Source organism: Echinops telfairi, unplaced genomic scaffold, assembly GCF_000313985.2.
Source record: "Echinops telfairi isolate 266 unplaced genomic scaffold, ASM31398v2 ScPeMD7_7424;HRSCAF=8462, whole genome shotgun sequence".
NCBI lineage: Eukaryota > Metazoa > Chordata > Mammalia > Afrosoricida > Tenrecidae > Echinops > Echinops telfairi.
The window spans coordinates 23290965-23305681 of NW_022111324.1; the positions used below are offsets into that span (position 1 = coordinate 23290965).

The window sequence follows — 14717 nt, forward strand, 5'->3', positions numbered from 1 at the left end:
GCTTATTATTAGGAAGATGTTTTAAGAAACGTAAAGGCTGCATTGGTAAGAAAAAGGTCTGAAAAGTTACACCATGGGATTTTCCCCCATCATAACTGCTCTTGGAAGGTAGCAAGGGCTATCCTATGAGAATTTTGTTGAGAAACCTTTACCTACCGAGCTCTGACCTTACCCCAGACACCCTATAGAGATCTCATCTTGCCCCGCCAGACTCCTTTTTGCTACAAAACATACAGAACATTACAAAGAAACACATTTGGAGTCCCCGGAGGATGCCCAAATGATTGTTTTAACATGGTATGAATCAGAGGGTGCAGAATTCTTTGGGGAAGCGTCAGAGAGGTAGATGACAGGGGCCTCAGGAGGGTATGGACCTAGATGGGGACTGTGTTGAACAACAATAGCTTTGCATTTGGGTATTTTTGTTGAATAAAAGTTTCTATTATTTTGTCGCAGTACTCTTTGGCTTACCTCGCATTTGGATGTATTTTGTTGCTCTTGTGTATTTTCAACCTGAGCCACTCTTTCTATACCTCCTTTTCACTCACCCCTGAGTTTCTATGATGGATTGTTCTTTATTCCATTACATTCTTTGTAAGTTTTGAAAATACTGTTCTATCTTTGTTCTTTCAGTGACAAACATAACTTTTCTCTAGCAGTCTTAACTGACTTACTATGGCACACTATGAGGACTTAGCTTGTAAACTGTTATCTATCAATATTAAATATTTTTCACCAATTTGGACACAATGTTTTTCTTTTTTACCTTTTTATTGTGGATTGAGTTTTACAGAGCAGATCGGTTTCGATAGAATGATCCAAGCACACATTTTACTTCATGTCATTGGTTGCCGTCCGCTACAGTGTAGCGTCACTTATTCCACTTCTTCCCAGTTTCCTGTTTCCATCCTCCTTTCTTAACCTTTCTGAACTTTGTCTGTGATCTCAAGTGGTCCATTATTCTAAGGTGTGTGTACCTCCTGAGGGCTATTGTTCCCACTATGAACCTGTTTACTGTTTGAAAATCGTACCACCAGGGGAGATTATTTCCAGAATGGAGTGCGTTTATTTCCTGACCTAAGGGCCATGGTTTCTGTACCCACCCAGTAAGCCTGTAACTTTTCTGTAGGAGTTTGAGTTTTTGCCATGTTTTTCTCCCACACTATCCAGGACCTGATCATGGGATCCCTTTCAGAGCAGTTGGCAGGGACAGCGGGGCACCATCTAGTTCTCCTGGTTTCAGGGACATGACCCATTCATGTTTCGTCAGCTTTCTCACACTTCTTTCCTCTGCACAGGGAGACACCAATAGTTGCAAAGATCTTTTGTTACTTTTACGCCTCTGCCTACCATATTTTTGCTTAGTAATTATTATCCAAGATTATTACTTCTACCCATTTCCTCTCTTCTCTTTTTATGAGATGTTTACTAGAATTGCTTCAGACTTTCGTCTTCGCTAACATTTCTATTAATTTCCTTTCATTTTCCCATTTCTTTATTCCATTTTCCTGCATTGTGTGTGTGTTTCTCCATGCCTTGATGTGTTCTTCAACACTTCTACTCTGCTGAATCACTTTTTTCTGAAATTTCAATTTTAAAGTAAAGAGAGAAGACACACATTATCCGCATCAGGAATAAAAAGAGGTGCATCAGTATAATACAAAGACATTTGAAGGAAAATAAGGGTATACTATGAATAAGTATGTACACAATTTCCCTCGGTGGGGCAAACAGCTAATGCTTGAAAAGTCTGATGATTCAAATCCACCCAGAGGGACCCTGGAAGAAAGGCCTGGCGCTCTACTTCTGCAGAGTTGGTCATTGAACACCCTGGGGCACAGTCTACTCTGATACACACACGACTCAGATGTCTGCATGTCTGCTTGCTCGACTCAGTTCCCTTTATATCAACCTTGAAGCTTTTCTCTGGTTGACTTCTCGTTTCCAAGGCAGAAAAATGCCTTGTTTTAGCCTAGAGTTTGCTCAGAGAGGGAAAGAATCTATTGATGTTGAACCACGAAATTTTATCTTTCTGAGAGAAACCTTTAATATTTAAATTATCTGGGGATGTTGAACAAAGGGTTCTGGGAAATTGGAAGCTCTTAACAAAGGGGTGAGAAGATGCCTAAGTGTGTAATAGCTCATGTAGGTAATAAACCTTCACTCAATTCCTTGAACACAGCCACACCCACTCCACCGGCACCCCCAAAACTTTTGAGGAGGGAGCCTATTGCTGTGGCTTCTCAGAGGAGTGCAAAATGTGTCTCCCAAAAGAATACAGCCATTTGTTCTCTGTCAAGATGCCTCTTTCATACTGTAATTAAAGGGCGGTTGGGGATGTAAATGAGGGAGAAAGAAGAATAGGAAATGCTCTGACTTCCCTGTAGCTCATTCTTCCTGCACCATGGGCTTCAAACCCACTGAAACATTATGACTGAAACATACATGATTGTGTGCTTACTGAGAAAGAGAGGGAAAGAGATGGGTGCCTCTGCGTTTGTGCCTTAATAGCATTCCTGTGCCCAAATGAGGTGGCACAATTAGGTGTTCAATGACATAGAATAAGGAGATTGGGCATTTATAGAGGTCTAAATACAGGCATGTGCAAATGTAAATATATTTATATATGAGGATGGGAAAATATATTTATGTGCATGTATTTATAGCTTTAGTATTAAGGTAGCAGATGGACATTGGGCCTCCACTCAAGTACTCCCTCAATGCAAGAATACTTTGTTTTATTAAACTGGCATTCCATGATGCTCACCTTCCCGACACGATTGCTGAAGACAAAGCAGCTGCATGAGCAAATGTGGTGAAGAAAGCTGATGGAGCCCAGCTATCAAAAGCTATCTGGGGTCTTAAAGGCTTGAAGGTAAACAAGGGGCCATCTTACTCAGAAGCAACAAAGCTTACATGGAAGAAGCACACCAGCCTGTGCGATCACAAGGTGTCGAAGGGATGAGGTATCAGGCATCAAAGAACAAAAATTCATATCATTGTGAATGAGGGGAAGTGCGAAGTGAGGACCCAAAGCCCATCTGTAGGCAACTGGACATCCCCTTACGGAAGAGTCACAGGGAGGAGACGAGTCAGTCAGGGTGCAGTGTAGCAATGATGAATCATACAACTTTCCTCTAGTTCCTAAATTCGTCCTCCCCACCCACTCTCATGATCCCAATTCTACCTTACAAATCCAGCTAGACCGGAGGATGTACACTGGTACAGATAGGAACTGGAAACACAGGGAATCCAGGACAGATGAACCCCTCAGGACCAGTGGTGAGAGTGGCGATACCGGGAGGGTGGAGGGAAGGTAGGGTGGAAAGGGGGAACAGATTACAGGGATCTACATATAACCTCCCCCCTGGGGGACAAACAACAAAAAAGTGGGTGAAGGGAGACGTCGGACAGTGTAAGATATGACAAAATGATAATTTATAAATTATCAAGGGTTCATGAGGGAAGGGGGAGTGGGGAGGGAGGGGGAAAAATTAGGAACTGATGCCAGGGGCTTAAGTGGAGAGCAAATGTTTTGAGAATGATGAGGGTAACGAAGGTACAAATGTGCTTTACACAATGGATGTGTGTATGGATTGTGATAAGAGTTGCATGAGCCCCAATAAAATGATTAAGAAAAAAAAAAGCAGAAGGTGATTGGAAAACTGTCCTGCAGTGTTACTTGACCCTTGCGGCTTTCCTCCGAGGGATAAGTGTGGTCCTCTAGGGAGTCCCTGGCTGATGGTGCTAACGCTTCAGCACCGAGCTGCTGACCAGCACTGAGACAGAGGCCTGGTGACCTGCTCATCCTCTTAATTCAGTCGCCGCATATTCTCTCCCTGCCGCTAGTCGAATAAATAAGCCAGATTTCAGTGTCAAGGGAAAAGGGAAAAGACAACAACATTCATTCTCCAAAGTCCTAAGGAAATCTGTCTCTTAGGCGTTCCCATGATGTGAATCAGTCACCCTCAAACTACAGCCACATGCAGCCCGCTGAGACATTTATCCGGCCCGCCGGGTGTTTTTGCCCCGTTTGTTTTTTTACTTCAAAATAAGATATGTGCAGTATGCATAGGCATTTTTTCATAGTTTTTTTATTAAAACTATAGTCTGGCCCTCCAACAGGTCTGAGGGACAGTGAACTGGCCCCCTGTTTAAAAAGTTTGAGGTGGAGAGGTGGAACAGCACTGGCTTTAAACGCAGGGGTCCCAGTGATGCCCCGAGTAGCGCATCATGCTCTGTAGACCCTGAGCAACTGTGACGCCGGGGCTCCCTAGTGCTCAGTGTCCTTGCATAGAAAAGGCCAGGATTAGACAGGGGACCTGCCCGGCCCACACCGGATCTTCTTTAGAGACCAAGCCAAGGCTTTTCTTCATTGCTCTGGGTATACACAGCCGTAGGCAAAGAGCTCTGCTTCTCAGAGGAGCCCCCTTGATCTCCACGGAAGAGAGAGGTAGTGTGCTGCAGGGCCTGAGTATTTGCGACCCTCCCCCACCTGGATGTCCATCCTGCTTATTAGACTGGACGCTGGATTTGAATTTAGAGGACTAGATTCTGTTTTGGCCTTTACTTATTGACAGTCCTAAGTCTCCTTAAATCCGTTCTGGAAGCTATCAAAGCACAGTCCATGAAGAACTGTAATATTGCGGAACTGTGTGACCTTCAGTATTCATCTTTCCCTTGGCTGTGTTTGCTCCTCTGAAAAATGGGAGAAAGAGATTTTCCAGAATCGTAAGAATACTGAAAGGCTAGCTCACCCCACCCCCCACCGACCCTTCTTTCAATAAGATTGCTATTACATCACTGCCAACATTCAGTTGCTTCTCCGCTTCTTCCCGGGTTCTCTGTGGGTTTCACAACATGCAGGGTCGAGGAGTTTACTTGGTGTTGACCCTAAGTTTTTCCTCCCTAGAGCAAACAGCTTATGGAACACTCGCAAGTTCCCTTGGAGGTAGAAAACCTCTCTGAAAATATGGGCTCTGGAAATTAACGGGCATTGGACCATGTGGCCATTTCTGTGCTTGGCAAAGTCTGGGTGCATATGCTTCTGGTGTCCGCATGAGCATCTGTGTGCTTATGCCAATGTGTGTGTGATGAAGCATACAAGTGTGTACAGGAGTGTGGGCAAACAGATCTTTGAGTCACATGGGCCAACCCATCCTGGTGGGCTTTGTCTTCCTTCTGGTTGCCATGACAGCAGCAAGGGCCTCTGCGTCAGTAAACAAAGCTCCCTGTGTGTAAAAGGATCAGAAGGAAGGTCTGAAACGTGAGGCTAAAACGTGAGCCAGACAGCCTCCCACAGAGGCTGCCCTGGCACTGCAAGTCCAGGGCGCTCGCTTCCCTTGGGAAATGTAGAGGGGCCTGATCAGGTGACCTGTGGCCCGGAGGTGACGTGGCATGGACTGGAAGCTCAGGCTAGAGCACCACTTCAGTGATCCTCACTTCTAGCCCCTAAGAGTTAGGAACCTATTGATGGATGCTAAAGACTCAAATGATCAAAGCCTTTCCTATCATGCTGTCAGCCAACTCAGTCCCTTTCATTGAATAATATACAGATTAGCCACTTGGTGAATTATCTGTAGTAATAACTCTGTCCTAGATTCATAAATGCATGAAAATATGAAATAATTGTATGTTAAACCCAAATATGATTTGAAAAAGAACTCTGTTTCTCCCCCCAATAAGTCCCTAGTCATGCATGGCAAATGTATTGGGTGTTAGGCCTTGTCTGAAATTATCCACATGAATCCTCCATTTCATTTTATTTGGAATAAAATAGAACTCACTGTCTCAAGAGTTGTTTTTTAAAAATTGTGCCTCTGCTGGAAACTGCTGGAAAACAAAAACAGTCACAAACACAAATCCAGTAGTACACAGGTGGAAGTAAACACCACGCCAAACCGTGTGTTGCAAGGGGACCAGCCTTTGCCTTCCTCTGAATCCCACAGCGCATTTAGAACCTCGGAGCTTGCACACATCTGCAGTAGCCAGAATAGAGGCTCCTTCGTGCTTTTCTTCAACTCACCTTTCTGTCACGTGTGTGAGGGAAACTGCAGGGTATTCTCTCAGGGGGAGGTGGGGGAGGGGAAGACCTACAATAACATTGTAGATGACAGTATTGAGCTAGAATAAATGTCAGCAATGGGACACAATTTGAGTTTTTATCATTGCACAATCTCTTACAGGAAGTCTAGTTGGGACTCTCAGACTAAGCCAAATGGGGTTTTACTTTGGTTTGGGTTCCACGGTTCAGTTCTTGCCTTCCATGCAGGGAACCTAGGTTTGATTCGTGACCAGTGCATAGCATGTCTAGCCACCATCTATCCATCATTGCAGGCTTACGTGTTGCTATGATGCCGAACAGGTTTCAGCAGAGCTCCCAGGCTAAGATGGTCTAGGGTGAAAGGCTTGGTACTCCACTTCCAAACATCAACCACAGCAAACCATATGGATCGCAACACTTCTGCTGATCTGTTAACTGATGGTGGGGATAGGTGGTGCAGGACTGGACAGCATTTCATTCCACTGGGCATGGAATTGTAGTGAGTCTGATGTTAATGCCACAGCAGCTAACAATGACCTACCATGAATGTTCACTGATGATGAAACTGAGACAGAATTGCCCAAATTATTAGCAGAAGAGGGATCGCTAGCTTTCGGAACAGACCAAGTAGGATTTCCACCTCATCCGTGTGCAGTTCTTCTTGTCCCTCCAGTTGGGAATTCTGCGGTCTAGATTTAGCCTTTCTTGAGTTGTCTCACATCTGTGTATGGAGAAACACTGACAGGGAGCTGGTTACTTCGTGGGTTAGGCTAGGTTATTTAGAGACGCAAACCCAGTGAGAAAAGAAAAGAAAAATATATATCAAGAAAGTAGTTCACACAGTTGAATCAGTCAAGTCCAGTCTAGTTCAAGTTCGTGGGTCAAATGTTCACAATCGTGAGGTAGCCAGGGCTGATGAATCAAGAAGCAGAAAGATGAACCAGGAAACAGAGAGACCACAGGCTGGTGGAGGCAGAGGGGATGAAAGTCAACAAGTCAGGTTCATGTTGCAGGTTCCAATGAATCCACAGTTGCCATGGTACTTCCCAGGGTTGACAGGCAATATGGTGAGTCCTTGAGTCTGATAGGAGATCTAGGCCAACCAAAAGGAGAAGGAAGGGGCCTTCCCACACAGTCTGCTTAAACAATAGGAGCCCACCCCAGGGAAATGTTCTTTCACTTGTACCAAGGCTGTGGCACAGTGGTTAAGTGCTCATGTGCTAACCAAAAGGTCAGCTGTTCGAACCCATCAATAGCTCTACGGAAGAAAAGATCTGATGGTAAGCACCTAGCAAGATTATTGTTGCTTGCCACAGAGCAGCATGAACCAATAAACAACGGCACCAATGGACAACATCATGGCAAATAGAGAAAAGATTGAAGTTGCAAAGGACTTCATTTTCATTATACCACAATCAACGATTATGAAAGCTATAGTCAAGACATCAAGCAACATATTGCATTGGGCAGATTTACCACACAAGATCTCTTGAAAGTATTAAAGAGCAAGGATGGCATTTTGAGGACTAAGGTGGCCACAGCCGTAGTATATTTGATCACCTCATATGAAAATCAGACAACAAATAAAGAAAACCAAAGAAGAATGGATGCATTAGGATTATGGTGTTGGCAAACAATATTGAATGTACCATGGACTGCCAGAAGAACAAACAATTCTGTCTCGGAATAAGTACAGCCAGAATACTCCTTAGAATCGAGGATGGCAAGACTTTGTCTGATGTACTTTATCAGGAGACACCAGTCCCAGGAGAAGGATGTCCTACTTGATAGAGTAGAAGGCCAGCAAAAATGAGGAAGAACCTCGGTGATATGAGTGGACACAGAGGCTGCAGCAAAGAATTCATGCTGATGAGGATGGCACGGGATCAGACAGTACTTTGCTCCATTTTATCTAACTTTGCTATGCTTCAGAGCCACCTTGAGGGCATCTACCAACAACAATAACATCCATAGAGTTAAAGATAGACTTCACCTGATAGCAAGCCTGTATGACCAAGAAGAATTGCCCCATAGGGATTCCTCAGCTGTAATCTTTACATGAGGCCAACTACCACATCCTTCTCCTACAGAGGAGCTGACGGGTTTACACGACTGAGCATTTAGTTATCGACGTGGCCCCCATCCATTACCACCAGGGCCCAGGGCTCTGTTCATCAAGGTGACAATCAAGAACAGTGTTGGATAGTTCTGTTCTCTCCTCCAGGGTCTCCGGGGATCAACTTGACCCATCTAGCAATAGCAGCAGGCAGGGAGGAATTGTGGTGGTAGTGTCCAGAGCTGCCTGGGAATCATGCATTCCAGCTCAGTTCATCGGGCTCCTTTTGGGTCAATACAGGACTGGAACACTCTGTCATTTAATCCTTCGGAACCAGAACAGAGCTAGCAGTGTGTGCACCTCATCAGACTGGACATTAAATGACATATATGTATCTGTGTGTTGAACATATATGGAGCCTGATGGCATAAGCTGCTCCAAGGGGAAAAGATGAGCATGTATCATTCCATGTATCATTCCTTGGGAATCCTGGAGAGCGGTTTTCCTCTGCCCTTCAGGGCTGCTGTGGGTCAGAACGGAGTCCACAGCCATTGGGTTAGTTGGTTTTGAGCCTGCAGATAATCTAGACAGTCGTCCCAGGGGAGACTGGAAGGATTCACAATGAGAAAGACACAGGATCCCTAGAGGCAGAGATGGTGAGACTTCATCTCACATGCTTTGGACAAGTTATCAGGAGAGACCACTCCCTGGAGAAGAGCATCATGCTTGGTAAAGTAGTGAGACAGCAAAAAATAGGAAGGTCCTCCACAAGATGGATTCCTACAGTGACTGCAGTGATGGGCTCAAACGCAGAACCAGTGGGAGGATAGAACAGGGCCGGGCAGTGTTTCGTTCCGTTGTACACAGGGTCACTATGAGACAGAACGGACTTGACGGCACCTGACGACAACAACATGACACAGGCTAGTGTCTGGAAGAACTCCCACAGAGAGGACAGTCGCATGCCCCACCCACCACAGGAGAATTGATCCAGGAGGAGCTCTGAAGAGCCAGCAGACAGGTGTAATGGGAGCCAGGAGACTCGGGACAGGGGTTGGTAGGCAACCTTCCAACGTGGCCTTGATGAAGCATGTTTACAGACTTGAGCAAATGAGAGGGATCCCAGGCAGAGAAGCTGTGTGGATGGGCATTCCACGCCCACGTGGCATGTTTAGGAACAATAAGAAACAAGCTGTGGTTGATGCGTGGGCTGCTTCGGGCTACAGGCAGAGGGCGGAGAGGGATGGTGGGAGGCGTGGTTTGAAAAGAAAGGCTGGGGTCAGACACTGAAAGACTTGAGGGCCCTGCTCAGGGTTGGTGTGGTGGCAGCAGGGGCTGGGGCAGGTTGAGGGGGAGGCTGGTAAGAGAGTAGAAAGAAGATGGAATGTAGACGATCCAAGCGTGACAGCTTCGCTCATTACCTGCTTCCTCGTCTTCTCAGAGGCTGCTGACCCCCTCTTCGATGCCGCTTTCCAGAGTGGAAAATGGAGGGGTTGATAATAGGGGTCCCCCCACAGGATGACTGCGTTCCTTTGCTCGTGGCCAGTCTCAATTTCACTCCCTTTTCAAGGTTTTGTGCCAAGTCTGACCTCATCTTCAAACCTTTCTGGATTTCCGCACAGTTTAGCTGGAAAACATAACAAGACACGTTGGGTGATATAGATGCAACAAAAACATTGGCCATTTCAGCCATTTTTTCACTTTTTTATTATTAATTGCTTTCTTGGGGGGGGGGAGCTCTTACAAATCTTATAACAATTCATCATTCAATTGTATTAAGCACACTTGTGCATCTGTTGCCATCAACATTCCCAAAACATTTTCTTTCTATTTGAGCCTTTGGTAGCAGCTCCTTCCCCTCACCATCCGTTGTCTCCCTTCACCCACATTTCTGTTATTCGGCGTTATACATCATCATTGCAATCGGTTCCCCCTTTCTCCACCCCCTCCCCCCCAGTCCATCCCCTTACCCTCATGATATTGTTACTCCCACTACTGTTCCTGAGGGTTTTATCTGTCCTGAATTCCATGTGTCAAGAGCGCTTATCTGTACCAATGTGTGTACTCTGATCTAGTTGGATTTGTAAGGTAGAACTGGGTCTGGTAGTGGGGGGAGGAAGCATTCAGGAACTAGAGGAATGAGGTGTGTTTCATCGGTGCTATACTGCATCCTGGCTGACTCGTCTCTTCCTTGTGACCCTTCTGTGGGGGGATGTCCAAATGTCTACAGATGGGCTTTGGGTCTCCACTCCTATCCCTTCTTTCATATTGATATAATTGTTTTGGATCTTTTGATACCTGATCCTGCTGAAACCTCATGATTACACAGGCTGGTGTGCTTCTTCCATGTGGGCTTATTTGCTTCCCTGTTAGATGGCCTCTTGTTTAACGTCAAGCCTTTAAGACCCTCGACACTCTTTTGATAACCAGGCACGCTCTGCTTCCTTCACCACATTTGCTTATGCACCTACTTTGGCTTCATCAATTGTGTTGGGAAGGTGAGCATCAAGGAGTTCCAGGTTATCAGAACAAAATGTTCTTTGAGTAGAGACCCAAAGTTCGTCTGCCATCTTAATACTTAATATATAAATATGTGTACATGGAACTCTACATTTCAGCCTTTTTTATATGTACAATTCATTGACTTTAATTAACATTTACCACCTGAAGTGCATCCATAACCATCAACATGATCCATTTCCAAATTTTCTTATCACCTTTAACGGAAACTCGCTGCTCCTAAAGCAAGCAGTTTTCTGGCAGCATTTTCAGTTCATCATTGTGCTGAGACAAAGTCAAAGGGAAGTGGAATGCGCACATCAGTACCTGCTCAAACTCTCTCTCTCTGGCTCACCTCTTTGACACCATTTCTCTTGGTCATGGCGCCGCTCAAACCCAGCAAATCGTATACTTTCTGTCCACAGGGAATTTGCCAAAGAGAGAGAGAGGGTGGAGAACCGAAGAGCATTCATGAAGCTACGGCGCCAGCAGCAGATTGAGCGAGAACTGAATGGCTACCGTGCCTGGATAGACAAAGCAGGTGAGGCTTGGTGGGCCAAGAGGCTGGTGGGGTTGGTGGGCAGCCCAGACATCAGGGGTAAATGATCCTAGTATCCCCACTCCCCGGTCCACCTACACTCAAGAACAAGGAGGCTCTCGATGCCCAGCCAGCCTCTGGAGCCTCCTCCTAGAAACACATCCTCACCTGTCAAACTCCCCCCATTCTTCCAAATACCTGTTGTGTGGCAAACAGCTTAGCAAGGTGTGCTTAGTCAACTAGCATAACCCAGTCCCAGGGCTAAGGTTGGGCTGGTGACAACATGCTACCAACCATACTCCACTCAAGCTCACCTTTTTCTAAAACAGGTAAATGAAAGGTCACTTACTACTGAGGTTTCCATGAAAGCAAGGACCAAGAGCCCAGATGGAAGCTTCTACTAGCAATTCTAGTCTAAGGACTAGTCGTTTTAGTTGTATCCTATTCCCTTAAACCAAACATATGAAAGATAGGAGATTTTCATTAAAACAATGAATTGAGAAGTTTGGGATTTCTTAACAAACATTTCTGTTCAAGAAGCAGAAGGTGGAGTTGGCCAGGGGAGAGTGGCAGGCGCCAAGGCAGAGTGATGACAAGGCATTGGGCAGCCGGTCAGAGAGGACCCCTCAGCCTTTGTAGGGACTTGTGCATTTACTGGGAAGGGGGCAAGCCAGGACCAGTGGAGAGTTTGGGGCCGAGGAGCGACATGCGCTCCTTTAAGGTTTAGAAGGACTGAATTGCTGCCCTGAGAGCAGACTGTACAAATGACAAGGTGCTATAAAGCCCAAAGCAGGGAGACTGGTTGGGAGATCCTTGCTGCAACCCAGGCAAATGGTGATGGTGAGAGCCGGCTTTGTTCCAAGGCCTGACGTGTCATCCTTTCCTTTCCTGTGGTTGTGGGTCCAAACCTTTCATGATTGCATTAGCCTGAAGCCACCCGGTTCTCATTTCACGACGGCTCAGCATTCTGTGCAGCAATCAGTCACCCCGTATCTGTCAGTGCAAAGAAAGTACTTGGCTTTCTTACTTTAAAGGTGGGATTGCCTTGGGTAGTCTATGTCTTCATCTTGTTCCTCAGCAGAGTAATTTTTTTAATGAAAAAATACACATGGCAGTCAGCATCTTTTCCCTGCTCCCTGTAGAAAGCACCATGCTGCTCGAGAAAGGGGTATCGTTGCCGGAGCTTTGGAATGACACCAGATACCCTGTTCTGATCATCAGTATGCAAAAGGTCTCTCTAAGCTAGCGGTTCTCAACCTGTGGATCGAACGGCCCTTTCACAGGGGTCGCCTGATTCATAACCGTAGCAAAATTACAGTTATGAAGTAGCAACAAAAATAATTTAATGGCAGGGGGTCACCACAGCATGAGGAACTGTATGAAAGGGTCTCTGTGGCACTAGGAAGGTGGAGAACCACTGCTCTAAGCTCTAGACTCAAGGAACTCTCCACGTTCCTCACCTCCTCTGGAAGCCTGGAGCCGTGCACTGACTGCGTGCCCCCTCAGCTGCTGTGCCGGGGGAATGTGAGTCTCGCCAGCGTGTCCCGGCATGGAGCCTCGGCCTCCCCTTGAGTGGGGTGAGCAGCTTTGCCCCCAGGCAGGCGGGCAGCTTGCAGTTCCCAACTGTCCTTGGCCTCCTCAGCCAAGCAGCCATCTGACAGCCCACCGAACGAGCTGGCAGCAGAACCACGAAACGCCCGCCTGCGCCCGGGCCCCACAGAAGCCAGCCGGCACCGGGGGCTGCCGGTGAGGGTGACGCTGCTTTTCAGACACACGCACAGTCCCAAGGCTTCACTTCCGTCTAGTTGGCAAGGCCAGCTTTCCCCTCCTTCTAAGAAAAAGACGCACCGCGACGTCAAGTTGTGCTTCCTGGCCCTTCTCTGTACAAATGGAGTGTAAGTGAATCAGAGACATATGGGTTACATTTCCCTGGAAAGACACTCAGGTTCCAAAGCGAGCTTGGCAAAAGGCACCGGAGGGTGAGGGGGTGGGGAGGGGCCGTGAGAGCTTCCAGATATACAGCAGCGCCACCACACAGCCAGCATCTTCTGAGGGCCCCCAGACCTGCTCAGCCCAAGCCTAGACACTGAACTTAGCAGAAGTGGCCCTCTGACTAAGGTGATTAATGTTGCTATGCGCTATTCTAACGAGTACCTAATTTTAAAACGATTGCTTCCAAACAATATATGCTACAAAATGACTTTCAAGCCCTCTCTGTGTGCAGAGAGAAGCACCCCACCAATAACACTTACCCTGTTCACTAAAGAGTTTTGCCAGCGGCCGTCCTTAAAGAAGAAAGCTAAATGTTTATGACTTGCTGTAATGGCCACCCTGCCCAGTCACAACCAAGCCTCCACAAGTGCCCCCTCCCTGAGCGATGCATGATACACTCTCAATTTATATGCAGGTGGAATGATGCTAATGGCTTTGCCCTCTCCTCCTGGTCCTCTGCTTGTTCAATTAAGTGCTGAAATTAAGCTATTGTGGAGTCGGCTCAGCCACAAGCTTCTCCCTCAGGGCTCTGACTCGTGGGCCTGTGTGTGAACAGAGACGGGTGGTGGAAATCAGCACCCATCCCCATCACTCTCAGTAGGGGCTCGGGATCCCACCAGACTTGAGACAGAAGGAATGGTGTGTCGATACATTTGGAGAGATGCTAGTGAGGCTCATTCTTATCAGTTTTTATAGAAACGGGGTCCTCCCTGTGGTGTTCCTCAGTGGGGGGAGGGGGGATTAATGCACTTTCCCAAGAGCACAAAGCTTGGCAGTTGGAGTCTACCCAGCAGTGCCTCAGAAGAAAGGTCTGGCAATCATCCTGCAAAGGATCAGAGCCTTGAAGACCCAGTGGAGCACAATTCTAGTCTGACACTGCTGGGGTCACTGCAAGTTAGACTCAGCTGGACAGCAACGGGTTTAGTTTCCGTGTGTGTAATCTCCCTGTGTTGTTGGCACCGTGGGAGCCTGAGAAGAGAGCCCAAGGGGTAAGCTCGTGATAAGGCTGGCCTGCCTCTCCCACGACAGCCTTGCTCAGCCATGGCCCAAGGCCGGACCGAGGTAGTAAGAACAGGAGGAAGCAAGACTGCAAGGCCGCTGATCCCTTTGAGGGGCGCTGGGCGTCTTCCTCTGCCACTCCCCAAAGAAGTAGACAGAAGAGTCCCCCAAACAGGATCTCACCTTCTGAATATGGTGAACACCATGGGCCAGAGCCTCCGGGGGAGCCGCCACTGCTGGAGAAAGGCTCAGGGCTTAGGGAGGGCAGGATGGTGGTGGGAGAAAGAGCAGAAATGGACATTTTCCACTCCTCTAAACCTAGGGGGTTTTCGTTATAACGATCGCTTCACCCTCCCCCCCATGGGTGTCTCTTGACCAAGCAGGTCCCACATGCAGCAGAGGCTTCCCAGCTTTCTCTGAGGTCCTCGCCGAAGACCTTCCTGTCTGTCATCGGTGGCCCCAGGGTTTCTTCCTGATGCTGGTCCATGGCAGATCGGGGGTTTTCGTTATAACGATCGCTTCACCCTCCCCCCCATGGGTGTCTCTTGACCAAGCAGGTCCCACATGCAGCAGAGGCTTCCCAGCTTTCT

At 47.1% G+C, this 14717-nt stretch overlaps 1 protein-coding gene across 1 annotated transcript in view; it reads left to right on the forward strand.

Annotated features, from left to right (window-relative positions):
• Positions 1-14717, forward strand: part of CACNA1E (calcium voltage-gated channel subunit alpha1 E) — a 463628-nt gene that overhangs the window by 344353 nt on the left and 104558 nt on the right. Inside the window, exon 9 of the mRNA XM_045297985.1 lies at positions 11024-11139. Within this exon, the coding sequence (XP_045153920.1) occupies positions 11024-11139 (116 nt within the window). The remainder of the gene's footprint in view (positions 1-11023; positions 11140-14717) is intronic.